Genomic DNA, 21,355 nt, shown 5'->3' with positions numbered 1-21,355 from the left:
ACACATGCAGAGACCATGCGTTCACCTACTCTGCATCTCACAAAGACACGGTGTCTGGAACCAAAAATCTCCAATTTGGACTCCAGACCAAAGGACAGATTTCCACCGGTCTACTGTCCATTGCCCGTGTTTCTTGGCCCAAGCAAGTCTCTTATTCTTATTGGTGTCCTTTAGTAGTGGTTTCTTTGCAGCAATTCGACCACGAAGGCCTGATTCAGTCTCCTCTGAACAGTTGATGTTGAGATGTCTGTTTATTTATTTTATTTAACTTTTATTTAACTAGGCAAGTCAGTTAAGAACACATTCTGTTACTTGATCTCTGTGAAACATTTATTTTGTCTGCAATCTGAGGTGCAGTTAATTGCCGATTTCTGAGGCTGGTAACTCTAATGAACTTTTCCTCTGCAGCAGAGGTAACTCTGTGTCTTTCTTTCCTGTGGCGGTCCTCATGAGAGCAAGTTTCATCATAGCGCTTGATGGTTTTTGCGACTGCACGTGAAGAAACTTTAAAAGTTCTTGAGATTTTCCAGATTGACTGACCATGTCTTAAAGTAATGATGGACTGTCGTTTCTCTTTACTTATTTGAGCTGTTCTTGCCATCATACGGACTTGGTCTTTTACAAAATAGGGCTATCTTCCGTTTACCAACCCTACCTTGTAACAACACAACTGATTGGCTGAAACGCATTAAGGAGGAAAGCAATTCCAGAAATTAACTTTTAATTTCTTTAACACTATTGGTTACTACATTATTTCATGGGTTATTTCATAGTTTGATGTCTTCACTATTATTCTACAATGTAGAAAACAGTAAAAGAAAAACCCTGGAATTAGCAGGTGTGTCCAAACTTTTTATATATACGTGTATGTATGTATGTGTGTGTGTGTGTGTATATGTATACACACACACACACACACACACACACACACACACACACACACACACACACACACACACACACACACACACACACACACACACACACACACATATACAGTGCCTTGCGAAAGTATTCGGCCCCCTTGAACTTTTCGACCTTTTGCCACATTTCAGGCTTCAAACATAAAGATATAAAACTGTAATTTTTTGTGAAGAATCAACAACAAGTGGGACACAATCATGAAGTGGAACGAAATTTATTGGATATTTCAAACTTTTTTAACAAATAAAAAAATGAAAAATTGGGCGTGCAAAATTATTCAGCCCCCTTAAGTTAATACTTTGTAGCGCCACCTTTTGCTGCGATTACAGCTGTAAGTCGCTTGGGGTATGTCTCTATCAGTTTTGCACATCGAGAGACTGAAATGTTTGCCCATTCCTCCTTGCAAAACAGCTCGAGCTCAGTGAGGTTGGATGGAGAGCGTTTGTGAACAGCAGTTTTCAGTTCTTTCCACAGATTCTCGATTGGATTCAGGTCTGGACTTTGACTTGGCCATTCTAACACCTGGATATGTTTTGTGAACCATTCCATTGTAGATTTTGCTTTATGTTTTGGATCATTGTCTTGTTGGAAGACAAATCTCCGTCCCAGTCTCAGGTCTTTTGCAGACTCCATCAGGTTTTCTTCCAGAATGGTCCTGTATTTGGCTCCATCCATCTTCCCATCAATTTTAACCATCTTCCCTGCCCCTGCTGAAGAAAAGCAGGCCCAAACCATGATGCTGCCACCACCATGTTTGACAGTGGGGATGGTGTGTTCAGGGTGATGAGCTGTGTTGCTTTTACGCCAAACATAACGTTTTGCATTGTTGCCAAAAAGTTCCATTTTGGTTTCATCTGACCAGAGCACCTTCTTCCACATGTTTGGTGTGTCTCCCAGGTGGCTAGTGGCAAACTTTAAATGACACTTTTTATGGATATCTTTAAGAAATGGCTTTCTTCTTGCCACTCTTCCATAAAGGCCAGATTTGTGCAGTATACGACTGATTGTTGTCCTATGGACAGAGTCTCCCACCTCAGCTGTAGATCTCTGCAGTTCATCCAGAGTGATCATGGGCCTCTTGGCTGCATCTCTGATCAGTCTTCTCCTTGTATGAGCTGAAAGTTCAGAGGGACGGCCGGGTCTTCGTAGATTTGCAGTGGTCTGATACTCCTTCCATTTCAATATTATCGCTTGCACAGTGCTCCTTGGGATGTTTAAAGCTTGGGAAATATTTTTGTATCCAAATCCGGCTTTAAACTTCTCCACAACAGTATCTCGGACCTGCCTGGTGTGTTCCTTGTTCTTCATGATGCTCTCTGCGCTTTAAACGGACCTCTGAGACTATCACAGAGCAGGTGCATTTATACAGAGACTTGATTACACACAGGTGGATTCTATTTATCATCATTAGTCATTTAGGTCAACATTGGATCATTCAGAGATCCTCACTGAACTTCTGGAGAGAGTTTGCTGCACTGAAAGTAAAGGGGCTGAATAATTTAGCACGGCCAATTTTTCAGTTTTTTATTTGTTAAAAAAGTTTGAAATATCCAATAAATTTCGTTCCACTTCATAATTGTGTCCCACTTGTTGATTCTTCAAAAAATTACAGTTTTATATCTTTATGTTTGAAGCCTGAAATGTGGCAAAAGGTCAAAAAGTTCAAGGGGGCCGAATACTTTCGCAAGGCACTGTATATACACATACACACACACACATACAAACACACACAAGCACCTTTCCCCACGGGCCAACAGTGTCAATACTTTGTGCATGGAACACGGCCGCGCCAAAGAAAATAAGAAAAACATATTGGTCAGGATAATATTTTTTTTTACAAAAATTGGCATTTGACATGATGATGCTCTATTGCCATTTTGGGGAAGGTAGGGGGACAAAGGTTCTTCTTTTGAGTTCATATTCAAGTTCTCTCCTGTTTTTTCCTGATAAAAAAAGTTCACACTTTTGTGATTTGCGTGTGCTGTTCCTCGTCAAAAGGTTCATTTTCCGGATCAGAGTCAGTGGTGTCGGAATATCGATAATGGTCAGGCTCATTGTCGCTAACGTCCGGAGTGACGGATGTCGAAGTGCTCACCTCGGAATTCAAAGAATCTTCCACGGTTTTTGTGAAATACAACTTCACCTAAAGCAGCGAGAGAGAAAGGGTAAGCCATTATCAGAAAAGGGAACCTTGTAAAAGATTTGTATTACCTTCCTCATTAATTAAACCACGATAATCCATTACAACCATTAGTTTGAATGGCTCACCTTGAAATTAGGTGAGAAGTAGCGGTTAGCTTTGTCTTTGTTGGCCTTGTCCAGGTCATTCTTGGTCAGCGCGAGGATGAGGTAGTCCCCGTCACTGTCTTTGCTGCTGTCCCTGCGCTTGGCGCTCTGGGGGGGCTGGGCATAGGGAGGGGGGCCGCCCGGGGGCTGGTTCTGGACCCCTTCCATGTCGTTCACCACCACCGACCCGTTCTCCACCTTCTCCATGCTCTCCTCCGATGGCCCGGGAATGAAGAAGGTGTTAACCCAGAAGTGGAACATCTTATCCTGAATAGTGGAGGGAGAGGGTGAGGTACTGACTAACTGTAATGGAGTCTGTCTGAAGATCATCGTGGTTATATTCACCACGCTAATGCCGGGTTTAGAAAAACTAAACAATTACAGTACATAGGTGTGAAAATCCTCAATTATTCATAGTAAGATTTCCAGTTAAGCTAGCCAATTTTAACTTCCGAGTGCTGTTTATAACTTTTGTTCATTAGGATGATCATCAGGACGATCATGTATGATACAATAGAAGACACACAATAAAACACTAGGGATGGGCACGGTTATTTGAATATCTGAAAGGACGTTAGTATTACTTGAGTATTAATATACCAAAAAATATATTTTAAAAAACGCCTATTTTAACAATAAAGAGTCTAAAAAAAATATATATATGTATGTGACATTGCTGCATAGCCTACAAGGATAGACATTTACATTAAACATTTTCATAAAACAACAATTGAGAGTTTTTTTGAGTGCGCCCCATAAAAAAAAAGAGGCACCACTAGCCTTCACACGTGTAGCTTGTTCGTCAGTCAATCAAAGCGGCGCTACAGTCAGAGGCTCCATGTGTAGCAAGTGGAAGACTTCGAATCAATTCATTACGTTAGATAAATGAGAAGAAGTAGGCTATAATGATCAACCAACTCAGGGGTTTGTCTGGGGCCAAGTTAACCTCCCTTTTCATGTAAGAAAGTCATGACCATCATGCCTTTAAAGATAGAGGATAATTTTGTACATTTATTAAACAGTGAGTTTGACAAATTACAGTCCCCTTGCTTAGGAGGTCCAGGACCCCAGATCATTTTTTTATGTAGGACTGAGGTCAGTTCTGGTGACTTTAAAAAAGGACATTCTACTCCCAAAATGTATAAAAATAAAATGCTGACACCATCTAAAATACAATTTCCACCTACAGAAATGGGCCCAATAACATATTGGTAAACATTTTAAAATAATTTAACATATTGGACCATGCATATAGCCTAGGCATGGTCTATATTATCAGATACACGATTAGCAATAAGCATGAGTAAGACATTTAAAATGTGTTAACCCTCGCAAGGCTGCTGTCCCAAACGGCATCCCTAGACGCGTTTACGGACATATTCAATCGCTCCCTATTCCAGTCTGCTGTCCCCACATGCTTTAAGATGGCCACCATTGTTCCTGTACTCAAGGCGGCAAAGATAACTGAACAAAATTACTATCGCACCATAGCACTCACTTCTGTCATCATGAAGTGCTTTGAGAGACTAGTCAAGGATCATATCACCTCCACCTTACCGGCCACCTTAGACCCACTTCAGTTTGCATACCGCCCCAATAGGTCCACAGACAACGCAATCACCATCACACTGCCCTATCCCATCTGGACAAGAGGAACACCTATGTAAAAATGCTGTTCATTGACTACAGCTCAGCATTCAACACCATAGTACCCTCCAAACTCATCATTAAGCTTGAGGCCCTGGGTCTCAACCCCACCCTGTGCAATTGGGTCCTGGACTTTGACGGGCCGCCCCCAGGTGGTGAAGGTAGGAAACAACATCTCCACTTCGCTGATCCTCAACACTGGGGCCTCACAAGGGTGCATGCTCAGCTACCTCCTGTACTCCCTGTTCACCCATGACTGCGTGGCCATGCACGCCTCCAACTCAAATCATCAAGTTTGCAAACGACACAACAGTAGTGGGCTTGATTAACAACAACGACGAGACAGCCTACAGGGAGGAGGTGAAGGCACTCGGAGTGTGGTGTCAAGAAAACAACAGCTCACTCAACATCAATAAAACAAAGGAGATGATCGTGGACTTCAGGAAACAGCAGAGGGAGCACCCAACTATCCACATCCACGGGACAGCAGTGGAGAAGGTGGAAAGTTAAGTTCCTCTGTGTACACATCACGGACAAACTGAAATGGTCCACCTACACAGACAGTGTGGTGAAGAAGGCGCAACAGCACCTCTTCAACCTCAAGAGGCTGAATAAATTTGGCTTGTCACTCAAAACCCTCAAACTTTTACAGATGCACAATTGAGAGCATCCTGTCATGCTGTATCACCGCCTGGTACGGCAACTGCACTGTCCACAACAGCAAGGCTCTCCAGAGGGTGGGGGGGTCTGCACAACACGTCACCGGGGGCAAACTATCAGGAAGGTAAAAAAGATCATTAAGGACAACAACCACCTGAGCCACTGCCTGTTCACCCCACTACCATCCAGAAGGCAAGGTCAGTACAGGTGCATCAAAGCTGGGACCGAGAGACTGAAAAACAACTTCTATCTCAAGGCCATCAGACTGTTAAACAGCAATCACTAACACAGTAGAAGCTGCTGCTTACATACAGACTTGAAATCATTGGCCACTTTAATAAATGGATAACTAGTCACTTTAAATAATGTCACTTTAATAATGTTTACATATCTTGCAATACTCATCCCATATGTATATACTGTATCTTATACCATCTATTGCATCTTGCCTATGCCGCTCGGTCATCGCTCATCCATATATTTATATGTACATATTCTTATTCCATCCCTTTAGATTTGTGAGTATTAGGTAGTTGTGGAATTGTTAGATTACTTGTTAGATTTTACTGCACTGTCGGAACCAGAAGTACGAGCATTATGCTACACTCACATTAACATCTGCTAACCATGTGTATGTGACCAATAAAAATGTATTTGATTTGATCCAACACCTGTAGCCCAACTGATGCAGAATAGTGACAGTAAATAAATATGCTGAACCATGGGGTTTATCCATCTGCATTTACCCCATTGGACACAACATCCGGATTGTTGTAATTATTATTACTTTAAATAATTTTTCTTCACTCAAAACATTCAATTTTTTACAAAGTATGAAATTTCCCTTTTAAGATGACATTGCCCCTTTTAAGAGCTCTGTTGCGCAGCTGTGCCTAAACCATGCTTGGAACTCTGGTTGCTAAATATATATAAATAAATAAATAAATATATATATTTACATAGTAGCAATGTAAAACTGGGATCCCATCTTAACAAATGCCAAACCTGCTTTCAAAATTCATTTGCCAAAACTGCTTTTACATTTTTTTCATACGACTGAATTAAGAATTGTTGTGTATTAACTGCTTGTCAGAATACATGTTTCCCTCCCTCCTGGCTCTCGCAACTTGAATGCGCCTCAAGGAATATTTATCACGCATAGAACACACCGACTAGGTAAATAGGTAAACTATTCTACTATGAGGTTGTCTGATTTTGTTTGAATAACATTACATGGCAAAAATCAGTGGTGTAAAGCACATAAGTAAAAATACTTGAAAGACTACTTAAGTCATTTTTTGGGGGTATCTGTACTTTACTATTTATATTTTTGACAACTTTTACTTCACTACATTTCTAAAGAAAATTATGGCACTTTTTAACACCATACATTTTCCCTGACACCCAAAATAACCCATTACATTGTGAATGCTTAGTAGGACATGAAAATGGTCTAATTCACACACTTATCAAGAGAACACACCTGGTCATCCCTACTGCCTATGTTCTGGCTGACTCACTAAACACATGCTTCATTTGTAAATGTCTGAGTGTTGGAGTGTGCCCCTGGCTATCCGTACATTTGCTGTCTGGTTTGCTTAATATAAGGAATTTTAAATTATTTACACTTTTACTTTTGATACTTCAGTATAATTAAAACCAAATACTTTTAGACTTTTACTCAAGTAGGATTTTACTGGGTGACTTTCACTTTTCCTGAAGTCATTTTCTATTAAGGTATCTTCACTTTTACTCAAGTATGACAATTGGGTACTTTTTCCACCACTGGCAAAAATAGCAGCACTGGAAAGTTACACCATGAGTGATAAAGTATAGGCTTTGAATTACTTTGCCAGCAGCTACAGTAGGCTACACACTGCTGTTGGAGTTGAGCGCTGCTTTGGTGCGCATCAACAATCATTCATGTCAGTTCAGTGGACACAGAATAAGAGAAAATAAAATATTTGAGAATACAATTATTTGGGAACAGACATGCTTCTGTCTGTAGTAGGCTATGTCATCTCCAAACCAGAGATTTTTATTGCGGCTGTACACTGATCTCTCCAGAATCCATATGATGGAAATCCGTAGCAGTTATGGGGAACTTTAACCCCTGGGTAGGCTGTTGTTTCATATGTTGTAGACAAGTATGGGGAGAACAGGGAAAGAAGCCTCAATTAGCCTTGCCTCTTTAGCTAGCTAGCTGGCTAATTTAGCAGGCTATTGTAACTAGCTAACTTCAAGACAGGCCCAACCAGATAGTATGATAGATAACCTATGCCAGCAACAAGTTTGTCTAACGAGTCGGTTTAGCTACTTTCTCTCTCACTCTCTCTCCCTCTGTGCCACACAGTCTGTCACACACACCCGCCCCTCCCGCTGATACAAGCAGAGCACCGGCTCTCTCGAGTCGCGGGATTAAAAAATATGTATACTTTCTTTAAAACATGTATTTCGACTCTGCGCATATCGGTAAAAATATGAAATATTATTAAAATAGTGAAATCATTTAAAATGCTCATCTCTATTAACCACAATTCATTGAAAAAACAGCAATTGAAAACAGCTGAAGCCAAGGAAAGCCAGGGGGAAACTAGGGACACTCATGTGATGGGTGGAACAAACCAACCAACCTTCTTCATCATTTTGTTTTGCTTGTGAAAGAACTCCACTTTGATGTCTCCACACACGGGCAGCGGTTGGGGAAACTCAAATAGCATGTGCTTTTCTTCCCTCCGTGTGTGAGCCGGGTTGGACGTGTGGATCTTGACTTTAAGTTGATACACCACAAACTGAGGATCTAGAGAGGCGTGAGTGTTTCAGAGACAAAAGGGTAACAGAGGTAGAGAAAGAACAAGACAGTATACAAATGTTAGTATCTTGGAGTTGCTGCCATGTCCACATTGAAGAACAGTTGGACAGTTAAAGAAAACCCTAGTTGTGAGTTCTTGAAAACAGTGTAATCCCATAAAGAAGGAGTGAGGGAAAGAACCAGACCACAAATAACACCCAAAAAGAACCAAAACCAAAGCCATGGGACCCTATTCTGATGACTGTTGCGCTTCCGTCAATAACAAACGGACTGCATTACATTTGTGAGAGTTTTAAACTACTCATAAAGGGAGTAGGGTGGTTGGTTGGTCTTTATATGCCTCCACACTGCAATGTCTTAACACTACACCTTCTTCTAGCCTTCATTAGAAGAGCATCTACCTGGTTCTTGTTGGGACTGGGTCCAGATGAACAGTATATGAGGGAAGTACATCAAAATGGATGAAAGGCTCATTTACCCCAATGCCAATTCCCTTTCTTGAAACCCAGAGGGATCGGCTCGCTCCTGTTTTTAATGGTACTGTCCCCTTACAGAGAGAGAGAAGGAGATTAACACACAGCCTGGCTGGGCTGGCACTGGCTGGGCCTTCAGAACACAGCAGGAACACTTCTATCAGTAAATATATAGGCAACTGCCAAAATAAGGGAACCACTTCAGTAAATGAGGGATACAAAGTATATTGAAAGCAGGTGCTTCCACACAGGTGTGGTTCCTGAGTCATGTATAAAAATGCTGGGCAGGCCATTATTTTGGCTACCATGGCTATACCTCCATAGAATGACAATTCCACCATCCACAGGGCACGAGTGGTCACTGAATAGTTTGATGAGCATGAAAACTATGTAAACCATGTCCTGGCCATCTCAGTCAACAGATCTCAACCCAATTGAACACTTATGGGAGATTCTGGAGCTGCACCTGAGTTTTCCACCAACAAAACATCAAATTATGGAATTTCTCGTGGAAGAAAGATGTAGCATAACTCCAATAAAGTTCCAGACACTTGTAGAATCTATGCCAAGATGTATCGAGGCTGTTCTGGCTCGTGGTGGCCCAACGGCGTATTGAGAAGACACTTTATATTGGAGTTTCCTTTATTTTGGCAGTTACCTGTATATGCTAGATTATCAATTATGTACATACGCAGCCACACATCTAGAAACAACATACTTGGCATTCAAATGGAGATAACTCAAAACTAGTCAACAAGACACAGGACACATGGTGCGGTACATTAATAATTCACAGGAAGAAAAAAAACGTGGGAACTTCAGACTAACGTTAGATAGTCCAAGAACGTCTCAAATCCCCATTGTAGAAGGCTGCATCTAGCCTGTTTGTTTCTAAAATGTGCATTCACCAATGAGAAATGTCTTATATGTTAGTATTATATGCTAGTCCCATTGAAAGTCTAGTTCTCAAAATTAGCTTCTCACTCAATACACCTCAGCATTTAGCTGACACTTTAGATTGAGTGCTAACAAGTAACATGATGTAAGTATCTAGGTCTACGTAAAAAGGGAACATCAAACTCAGAATAGGGCCCTCTTTAGGGAGTGTTAGAGGGAAAGAGAAGGGTGAGTGCAGAGCAGTTGAGCACATTCAGGTGTTAGGTGAGAACATCAAAGAGAACTCAAAGAGGAAACAAGTGACGCATTGATAAACACCAAAAGGAAAGATGATCTGTGACTCAGGCACATTAAACCAGAAACAGGACCAAAATGGAAAAATATTCAAATAATTGTTTCACAGAGAAGTTTAGCCAAGCAAAATACATACAGTAGCTGCACATGCATAGCAATGCACATTTCAATTTGATGAAAGACATAGGATAGATCATTTGAGTTGTTTGACTAAAGATTGGTGGTGAAAATCTGTCTACTTGAGCTAGGAGTTGTGCGAACAAACTTGTGCAGTTTCTGAAAATCCTTGAACATCAATAATAAATGCAGTTCTTTTACAAGAAGATTAAGTATTGAGAATAAAAAAAACTATCAAAAATAATCTCTGTGAGAGGTCCTTGGTGACTTGTTATTTTGAAACAAATTGAGACGTACTGCATTCATCCTCTGAACTGCAGAAAATAACATACAATTCGGATACGCAGGTAAAACCCAGCCTTGATGAATGCAGCTGAGAGTAGAGATTGTCATCTATTTTGTCTCTCATTAATAACTAACCATTTTTCTTAAAGAGCACAAGCAACTGATCAAGAGCTTGGCTTCAATGTAAAGTATATAATGACTCTCTACTAATGTGGGTGACCGTATGCACACTCAGAGCCTGCCAATTTGTTTAAAGAATTACGCCCTGGGTCAGAGGTGAAGTTAAACATGAAAGTGACTCACTGCAGGTGCCTCCGCTGAACATTGGCAGCGTTTCAAACACCATTTTATGGAAGAGCAGAGCCACTGGCTTGTAGTCCAGCTTGTTCTTCAGCAGGTGGCTGTAGTAGTACACATAGCGCCGTTGGCTCGGGATTGTCACTCCCTGAAAAGAAAAACAACAAAAAACAGTCTATGCTAGGGAATTAACTCATCATTTAATAATTACCACACAGTAGGATATACAGATTGTAAAAAATATGTCTTGGAAATTAAGTATTGAGATCAAGGCAGGTCTAGGACAAAACAAAGAAGATCTAGACCTATTCTGCTTTTATGAGATTTCACGCACTGAGTACTAGCGTAGTCTCCAACCATGGCAAGTCACTGACCTTCTTGTCCCTTGTCCGTACTTCCCCATAGAAGTCGAGGGCCTCCTGGGGCTCTTGGAACTTGCTGCGGTGCAGGAGGTAGGCGCAGATCATCACCCCAGTGCGCCCCTTCCCTGCCTTGCAGTGGATGGCCGCCACATGATTGTCATCCTCGCTCAGCCACTGGTCCAGATCTTCACAGAATGGCTTGATGAGCTCTAGCTGAGGTGGATTGTGGTCTTCAAAGGGGTACTGTGCAACTGGAGGGTGGAGAGAGAAAAATATAAATAAATACACAAAGTTCCCTTTCAGCCACCTGGCTCTAAAAACTTAAATGTGATAGGTGACAGTGAAGTGTCAGGGATGTTTTTGATGGCGTACCTCTGCAGTTAAATTTGGCAGCATCATAGTGTCGTTCTACACAACTGAAATGGGAAGGATTTGAGTCAGTGGTCATGAAGGAGCAATTTATTTGTAAACAAAACATTGATATTAGCATGTAAGCGTTTTGTGGTATACTTACAGATTGTAAATCTTATAATGGCTTTTATGTTTTGAGTCAAGAAACCTGTTGAGGCGCAGAGTTACATTCAGAACATTATACAACTAGAGAAATTGACAATGTAATGCATGTAATGACACGCTACAAAATAGACAACGGCGCAAAATATTTGACACTACACCTCAGGATACTTTATGAACTTGTATTGCTTTGTCTAATGTTAGTCACAAAATACATTCTAGACGCAATCATTACAGATTCCTCACCAGACGAGGTCATGAGCGGCCATTACTCACCGTACAACGTCGTCTATATTGTTTCTGTACACTCCTTCGAGTCGTTCTGCAGGAAAGCCCATAGCAATGATGTTTGGATAGATATCTGTGGTCACCAGTGGGTCAAGGACACATAAAACATACATAGAAGAAAATCATATATATATATATATATATATATATATATATATTTACATTACATTTAAGTCATTTAGCAGATACACACACATATACATACATACACACACACACACATATACATATACACACACACAGAACAAAAATATAAAACGCAACAATTTCACCAATTTACACTTCATAGAAGGAAATCAGTCAATTAAAATAAATTCAATAGGCCTTAATCTATGGAATTCACATGACTGGGAAGGAGCAGAGCCATGGGTGGGCCTGGGAGGGCATAAGGAAAGGGGCCCATCCACTTCAGAGCAATGCTCACCCACTGGGGAGCCAGGCCCAGCCAATAACAATAGTTTTTCCCCACAAAAGGTCTTTATTACAGACAGAAATACTCCTCAGTTTCATCAACTGTCTGGGTGGCTGGTTTCAGACGATCCCCCAAGTGAAAAAGCCAGATGTGGAGGTCTTGGGCTGGTGTGGTCACACGTGGTCTGTGATTATGAGGCCGGTTGGACATACTGCCAAATTCCATAAAATGACTTAGTCAGATTATGGTAGAAAAATGAACATTACATTTTCTGGCAACAGCTCTGGAGAACATTCCTGCAATCAGCATGCCAATTGCACGATCCCTCAACTTGAGACATCTGTGACATTGTGGTGTTTGACAAAACTGCACATTTTAGAGTGGCCTTTCGTCCCCAGCACAAGGTGCACCTGTGTAATGCTCACGCTGTTTAATCAGTTTCTTGATATGCCACACCCGTCAGGTGGATGGATTATCTAGGCAAAGGAGAAAAGCTCACTAACAGGGATGTAAACAATTTTGTGCACAAAATTGAGAAATAAGCTTTTTGTGCATATGGAACATTTCTTGGATCTTTTATTTCTGCTCATGAAACATGGGACCAACACTTTACATGTTGAGTACACACACACACACACACACACACACACACACACACACACACACACACACACACACACACACACACAGTACCAGTCAAAAGTTGACACCTACTCATTCAACAGATTATTTTTTTTACTATTTTCTACATTGTAGAATAATAGTGAAGACCTCAACTATGAAATAACACATATGGAATCATGTAGTAACCAAAAAAGTGTTAAACAAATCATAATATATTTTACATTCTTCAAAAGAGCCACCCTTTGCCTTGACAGTTTTGCACTCTTGGCACTCTCAACCAGCTTCACCTGGAATGTTTTCCAACAGTCGAAGGAGTTCCCACATATGCTGAGCAATTGTTGGCTGCTTTTCCTTCACTCTGCGGTCCAACTCAACCCAAACCATCTCAACTGGGTTGAGGTCGGGTGATTGTGGAGGACAGGTCATCTGATGCAGCAATCCACCACTCAACTTCTTGGTCAAATAGCCCTTACATAGCCTGGAGGTGTGTTTTGGGTAATTGTCCTGTTGAAAAACAAATGATAGTCCCACTAAGTGCAAACCAGATGGGATGGCGTATCGCTGCAGAATGCTGTGGTAGCCATGATTTGCCTTGAATTATAAATAAAACACTGACAGTGTCACCAGCAAAGCACCCCAACGCTTCACTGTGAGAACCACACATGCGGAGATCATTCGTTCACCTAATATGCGTCTCACAAAGACACAGCGGTTGGAACCAAAAACCTAAAATTTGGACTCATCAGACCAAAGCACAGATTTCCACCAGTCTAATGTCCATTCTTAGCCCAAGCAAGTCTCTTCTTCTTATTGGTGTCCTTTAGTAGTGGTTTCTTTGCAGCAATTTGACCATGAAGGCCTGATTCACAGTCTCCTCAGAACAGTTGATGTTGAGATGTGTCTGTTACTTGAACTCTGAAGCATTTATTTGGGCTGCAATTTGTGAGGCTGGTAACGGTAATGAACTTATCCTCTGCAGCCGAAGAAACTCTGGCTCTTCCTTTCCTCTCGCGGTCCTCAAGAGAGCCAGTTTCATCATAGCGCTTGGTGGTTTTTGCAACTGCACTTGAATAAACTTTCACATTTCTTGATATTTTCCAGATTGACTGACCTTCATGTCTTTTTTATTTGAGCTGGTCTTGCCATCACATGGACCTGGTCTTTTACCAAATAGGGCTATATTCTGTTTACCAGCCCTACCTTGTAACAACACAACTGATTGGCCCAAATTCCAGAAATTAACTTTTAATGCACGACTGTTAATTGACATGCATTCCAGGTGACTACCTCATGAAGCTGGTTGAGAGAATGCAAAGAGTGTGCAAAGCTGTCATCAAGGCAAAGGGTGGCTACTTTGAAGAATCTCAAATATAAGATATATTTTGATTTCTTTAATGCTTTTTTGGTTACTACTTGATTCCATATGTGTTATTTCATAGTTTATGTCTTGACTATTATTCTACAATGTAGGAAATAGTAAAAATAAAGAAAAATCCTGGAATGAGTAGGTGTCCAAACTTTTGACTGGTACTCTGAGTGTGTGAGTGAGTGAGTGAGTGAGTGAGATATATACTCAAATAAATAACTCATACAATTCTAAAACCTCAAGTTTACAAGGCAATCATATCACAATAACATATCTTCTGTGCAAAGATCATCTACAGAAATTTCTACAACTATGTGGGTGTCATTGTGCAGCAATGTACAGTAATGGGTAAGTAGAGTGCAGGGCAGAAGGGTTGTGATCACTAGTGTAAAAGTTGGAGTTGACTGTGTGAGGGCGAGAGGCCGAAAGAACCGGAGCACTCCTATCAAGCAGGGCCCACATGTGGGTGCACTCGGAGAATCTCCATAGCTTGACCTGCATGTATTTATAGAGCCCAAGTTATATTGAGATCATTGCAAATGTTGGGCTTAACTCTCCGACAGCCCCAGTTGAATCACATGGAATATTCAACATATCAAACGTAAGGGTAAAGAGGACACTGCCTTGACAGACAAGGAAAGTCTTGTTGGGATACATTACAGTATTTGGTCAAACAGTAGCCTGAAGTGCATGATTTTCCTTATCTCTGCATGAAAGTGTCTGCCCCTGCCCCTGTGCCCTTTCTCTCTGTGCGCTCAGAGTAGGCTTGTGGAAGAGCAGATGGAAAGAAATGCGTTCTGATTAGAGCTGTGGCGGTCATGACATTTTGTCAGCCGATGATTGTCATTCAAATAACTGCCTGTCTTACATTAATTGACAGTTAATTAACAAACACATTACGCATCTCTGGCTTCCACGCGTACCTACAAGCCACTGATGTGGCTTGTACACCATCACAATAAATAATTTAATTTTAAGCAGGTCTAAAGAAGCATAATATGAAGAAAATGTAGCCCATTTCAGAAGAACATATTCTGAGTCGTACTTACTGTATTATTTAGTATATGTAAAAAAACTAATACCAGTGCTTAATTTGGGGGGGGGCTGGGACCTGGGGAGCTCTGAGGGACCAGAACGCATGACAACAAAAAAAGAATAAAAACAACTTATATTGCAATTACGTAGTGGCATTGAGCAGCAGAATTGAGGCACTTACAGAAGTTGCAAACATTTTTAGTAGCCTAGGATCCCGGAAAAATGTGTCCTTTTTATAAACACATTTCATGCAATTAAGTCATTTAACATGACTGGAGACTAGCAGAACCTTTTTTAATAAAGCACAAATGATATAAATGACGGACTACTTTGACACTGAACTCAATAAAAACGACCTTGTCTTAAATCCATCAACGGCCTAGGCCAAGGTGTGCGTGCAGAGACACATTGTAGGCTACAATATGAGGAGGAAATTATTGTCCTAAAAAAAATATACACACAGCGGCTTGCGAAAGTATTCACCCCTTTGGCATTTTTCCTATTTTGTTGCCTTACAACCTGGAATAAAAATAGATTTTTGGGGGATCTGTATCATTTGATGTACACAACATGCCTACCACTTTGAAGATGCTAAATATTTTTTTAATTTTTATTGTGAAACAAATAAGAATCTTTATTTTTTTACAGAAAACTTGAGCGTGCATAACTATTCGAGTCAATACTTTGTAGAGCCACCTTTTGCAGCAATTACAGCTGCAAGTCTGCAAAATCTGGATCCCTACAAATCAGCTGGGCTAGACAATCTGGACCCTCTCTAAAATTTTCCGCCAAACTTTTTGCTACCCCTATTACTAGCCTATTAAACCTCTTTCGTATCGTCTGAGATCCCCAAAGATTGGAAAGCTGCCGCGGTCATCCCCCTCTTCAAAGGGGGAGACACTCTAGACCTAAACTGTATAGACCTATATCCGCTCTTGCTGCTGGTGATTCTCTGATCCACCTCTGAGCAGACGACACCATTCTGTATACATCTGGCCCTTCTTTGGACACTGTGCTAACAAACCTCCAAACGAGCTTCAACGCCATACAACTCTCTACTCAGCAAACAGGATGTAGTCTATCACAGTGCCATCGGTTTTTATCACCAAAGCCTCCAACTGCTTTTAAATGCTAGTAAAACTAAGTGCATTCTGTTCAACCGATTGCTGCCCGCCCCTTCCCGCCCGACTAGCATCACTAATCTGGACGGTTCTGACTTGGACAAGAATACTTGGGCAACTACAAATACCTATGTGTCTGGTTAGACTGTAAACTCTCCTTCCAGACTCATATTAAGCATCTCCAATCCAAAATGAAATCTAGAATTGGCTTCCTATTTCACAACAAAGCCTCCTTCACTCATTCTGCCAAACATACCCTCGGAAAACTGACTATCCTACCGATCCTTGACTTCGGCGATGTCATTAACAAAATAGCCCCCAACACTCTACTCAGCAAACAGGATGTAGTCTATCACAGTGCCATCGGTTTTATCACCAAAGCCCCCCCACTGCGACCTGTACTACCCACCATTGCGACCTGTATGCTCTTGTTGGCTGACCCTCACTACATATCCATCGCCAAACCCACTGGCTCCAGGTCATCTATAAGTCTTTGCTAGGTAAAGCACCGCCTTATCTCAGCTCACTGGTCACCATAGCAACACCCACCCGTAGCATGCGCTCCAGTAGGTATATCGCACTAGTCATCCCCAAAGCCAACACTTTCTTTGGCCGCCTTTCCATCCAGTTCTCTGATGCCAATGACTGGAACAAATTGCAAAAATCTGAAGCTGGAGTATTATATCTCCCTCTCTAACTTTAACCTCACTAGGGTAGGGGGCACTATTTTCACCTCTGGATGAAAAGCGTGCCCAAAGTAAACTGCCTGCTACTCAGGCCCAGAAGCTAGGATATGCATATAATTAGTAGATTTGGATAGAAAACATTCCAACGTTTCTAAAACTGTTAACCTGTTAGGGCTAGGGGGCAGTATTTACACCGCCGGATAAAAAACGTACCCGATTTAATCTGGTTACCACTCCTACCTAGTAACTAGAATATGCATATACTTATTACATATGGATAGAAAACAAAAACTGTTTGAATGGTGTCTGTGAGTATAACAGAACTCATTTGGCAGGCAAAAAACTGAGAAGGTTTCATGCAGGAAGTGGCCTGTCTGACAAGGTGTCGTTCTTCTTGTCTCTGTTTATTGAAGAGTGAGGATCTTAGCTGTCCCGTGACACTTCCTACGGCTGCCATAGGGTCTCAGAAGGCGGTAAAAAGCTGAATCGTGGCTTTGCAGGCTCTGGCTGAAAAAAAGTAGCGCGTTTGGGTAGTGGCTGGTTACAGTACTGTGAGACTCAGGCTCGTGCCCGCGTCGACCGAAAGCTTTGTTTACTTTCCTCTGTTTAGCTAAATGCACATTCCCGGTCGGAATATTATCGCTTTTTACGAGAAAAATGGCATAAAAATGGATTTTAAACAGCGGTTGACATGCTTCGAAGTACGGTAATGGAATATTTAGATTTTTTTTGTCACGAATTGCGCCATGCGCACGACCCTGATTTACCATTTCAGATAGTGTCTGGGACGCACGAACAAAACGCCGCTATTCGGATATAACAATGGATTATTTTGGACCAAACCAACATTTGTTATTGAAGTAGCAGTCCTGGGAGTGCATTCTGACGAAGACAACAAAAGGTAATCAAAGTTTTATAATAGTAAACCTGATATTGGTGAGTGCTAAACTTGCCGGGTGTCTAAATAGCTAGCCCGTGATGCCTGGGCTATGTACTTAGAATATTGCAAAATGTGCTTTCACCAAAAAGCTATTTTAAAATCGGACATATCGAGTGCATAGAGGAGTTCTGTATCTATAATTCTTAAAATAATTATGTTTTTTGTGAACGTTTATCGTGAGTAATTTAGTAAATTCACCAGAAGTGTTCGGTGGGAATGCTAGTCACATGTCTGTCAGACATATCAGTGTGGATGACGGATCACCAGCTCAAGCTGAACCTCGGCAAGACGGAGCTGCTCTTCCTCCCGGGGAAGGACTGCCCGTTCCATGATCTCGCCATCACGGTTGACAACTCCCTTGTGTCCTCCTCCCAGAGTGCTAAGAACCTTGGCGTGATCCTGGACAACACCCTGTCGTTCTCCACTAACATCAAGGCGGTGACCCGATCCTGTAGGTTCATGCTCCACAACATTCGCAGAGTACGACCCTGCCTCACACAGGAAGCGGCACAGGTCCTAATCCAGGCACTTGTCATCTCCCGTCTGGATTACTGCAACTCGCTGTTGGCTGGGCTCCCTGCCTGTGCCATTAAACCCCTACAACTCATCCAGAACGCCGCAGCCCGTCTGGTGTTCAACCTTCCCAAGTTCTCTCACGTCACCCCGCTCCTCCGCTCTCTCCACTGGCTTCCAGTTGAAGCTCGCATCCGCTACAAGACCATGGTGATTGCCTACGGAGCTGTGAAGGGAACGGCACCTCCATACCTTCAGGCTCTGATCAGGCCCTACACCCAAACAAGGGCACTGCGTTCATCCACCACTGGCCTGCTGGCCCCCCTACCTCTGAGGAAGCACAGTTCCCGCTCAGCCCAGTCAAAACTGTTCGCTGCTCTTGCACCCCAATGGTGGAACAAGCTCCCTCACGACGCCAGGACAGCGGAGTCAATCACCACCTTCCGGAGACACCTGAAACCCCACCTCTTTAAGGAATACCTAGGATAGGATAAAGTAATCCTTCTAACCCCCCCCCTTAAAATATTTAGATGCACTATTGTAAAGTGGTTGTTCCACTGGATATCATAAGGTGAATGCACCATTTTGTAAGTCGCTCTGGATAAGAGCGTCTGCTAAATGACTTAAATGTAAATGTAAACATGCTAGTCACATGCTAATGTAAAAAGCTGGTTTTTGATATAAATATGAACTTGATTGAACAAAACATGCATGTATTGTATAACAATGTCCTAGGATTGTCATCTGATGAAGATCAAAGGTTAGTGCTGCATTTAGCTGTGGTTTGGGTTTATGTGACATATGCTAGCTTGAAAAATGGGTGTCTGATTATTTCTGGCTGGGTACTCTGCTGACATAATCTAATGTTTTGCTTTCGTTGAAAAGCCTTTTTGAAATCGGACAGTGTGGTTAGATTAACGAGAGTCTTGTCTTTAAAATGCTGTAAAATAGTCATATGTTTGACAAATTGAAGTAATAGCATTTCTAAGGTATTTGAATAACGCGCCACGGGATTCCACTGGCTGTTAAGTAGGTGGGACGCAAGCGTCCCACTGGCCCAGAGAGGTTCAAATGTTCTCTCTTAGCTACTTCATGTTGGTAACATTTGTGCTTCGCCTAATCCTCTATGGTTTAGAAGATACTGTTGCACAAAACATGCTGATTTAGGCTTAAACCATCACTGGTATCAGGTTGTATAGCTAGCTACGTTTGCTCTGACAGTACATTTATTAGCTAGCTAGCCAGATAACTAGGAATTAGCATTAGCCGCTAACACGATTTAGCCACAACTTGCTAAGAAAATAAACTAGTTGTTTGCAGATGTAAACAAATACAAATGAAGTGTAATTATATAACACTTGTGGATTTATATTAAGACGCAGAGTGGAAACAGCATCATTGTCATCAACATTGTTGCATATGCTGCATTGACCATGCAGACTGAAAGCAAGTGTCTCGTGGTCAAGCAACAACAAATGTGCTCCTTCAGTGACACAGGCGGGGTCTAGGTCTGTGTGGAAAGCAACATGGAGAGAGAGAGCGGAGAGCGATGACTCAAGTAGCGGAGCAAAAGATAAAAATGGACCTTACACACGGCATATCACATTTAACAAACCAAACATTCAAATACCGTTATAGAAGGTCAAGTAAAACACAAACCGGTCCCTGCATCAATACCGGTATATCGTAAAATACAGTATACTGCCAAGCCCTAGAAAGTGCCATTTGCGGTGAATGCATAGGCCAATACAGGCATGCTGCAAGGTTTTTAGGACATTACATTTACTATTAGATTAACCAATCTAACTAGCAGCATATTATATTTAGCGATCTAGCTAACATTTTTGTTTCCACTTCCTCACGTGGTGAATTGGCCAGAAATGAATTAGCCTATGTGATAGCCTATTTGTAGCGTACACACAAAATATGTAAGCAAATCAATCTCTATTGAATAAAAGACAACTGCATTCTGGAGCCCTATTTTGAAAGTAAAATATAGCAAAAATATGGTAATTGTAACCCCAAGATTCATGACAATCACTGGTTTAGATTAAACATTTTCTTGAATCATACCATCTCAGTAGCACTGTGAATGTCTTTATAAGATGATGGCTCTTTTTTCCATTTTGTGATGTCGCAACAATTTTGGTGGGACCAAATAAACGGGCTGGTGCTACCAACTGAAAATGTGATGGGCTACAGTGCCATCAGGGGGAAAATGTGTCTGGAGTACTGCTAAACCAACACACTCCTTGAGTGCAAATTAAAAGACTTAAAGCTCGAATCCGCATTTAGTTAAACTGTCATTTTTGTTTTGTTGATGAAACAGAGCCAAAGAACGTCAGGTAGAGTGGTTGCAGTACATATTCTGCTGTTCTATTGCGCGTTCAATGATGTACATTTTCTTTAATAAAAACTGTTTGTTGTTTGCAGTAACCTCTGTTGTAATATCACAAACGGACGTGGCAGTTTCACCAAATAAGGATTTTAGCTTTTAACCTCTCTGTGCTAGGCGGGACGAATTCGTCCCACCTACGTAACAGCCACTTGCAGCCTGTGGCGCGATTTTCAAAACCTTAAAAATCCTATTACTTCAATTTCTCAAACATATGACTATTTTACAGCTATTTAAAGACAAGACTCTCGTTAATCTAACCACACTGTCCGATTTCAAAAAGGCTTTACAACGAAAGCAAAACATTAGATTATGTCAGCAGAGTACCAAGCCAGAAATAATCAGACACCCATTTTTCAAGCCAGCATATAATGTCACCAAAACCCAGAAGACAGCTAAATGCAGCAC

The 21,355-nt window shown here is 41.5% G+C and overlaps 1 protein-coding gene across 2 annotated transcripts in view; it reads right to left on the bottom strand.

The window, feature by feature from the left end:
• Window positions 1-2,535: 2,535 nt before the first annotated feature.
• Window positions 2,536-21,355, bottom strand: part of LOC106607213 (phosphatidylinositol 3,4,5-trisphosphate 3-phosphatase and dual-specificity protein phosphatase PTEN) — a 32,317-nt gene continuing 13,497 nt past the window's right edge. The window contains exons 2-10 of one of the 2 annotated variants that reach the window (XM_014203940.2): window positions 11,844-11,928; window positions 11,569-11,613; window positions 11,427-11,470; window positions 11,067-11,305; window positions 10,699-10,840; window positions 8,808-8,876; window positions 8,151-8,317; window positions 3,193-3,477; window positions 2,537-3,067 (exon numbers count right to left, since the gene is read on the bottom strand). In XM_014203940.2, the coding sequence (XP_014059415.1) occupies window positions 2,882-3,067; window positions 3,193-3,477; window positions 8,151-8,317; window positions 8,808-8,876; window positions 10,699-10,840; window positions 11,067-11,305; window positions 11,427-11,470; window positions 11,569-11,613; window positions 11,844-11,928 (1,262 nt within the window). In that variant the 3' untranslated portion in view covers window positions 2,537-2,881. Of the gene's footprint in view, window positions 3,068-3,192; window positions 3,478-8,150; window positions 8,318-8,807; window positions 8,877-10,698; window positions 10,841-11,066; window positions 11,306-11,426; window positions 11,471-11,568; window positions 11,614-11,843; window positions 11,929-21,355 lie in introns of both variants that reach the window. The other variant, XM_014203949.2, reaches the window with a different exon arrangement.

The sequence above is a fragment of the Salmo salar genome, chromosome ssa01 (assembly GCF_905237065.1).
Source record: "Salmo salar chromosome ssa01, Ssal_v3.1, whole genome shotgun sequence".
NCBI lineage: Eukaryota > Metazoa > Chordata > Actinopteri > Salmoniformes > Salmonidae > Salmo > Salmo salar.
The sequence above is the reverse complement of the archived record's forward strand: the minus strand, read 5'-3'. Positions and strand labels throughout refer to the sequence as shown.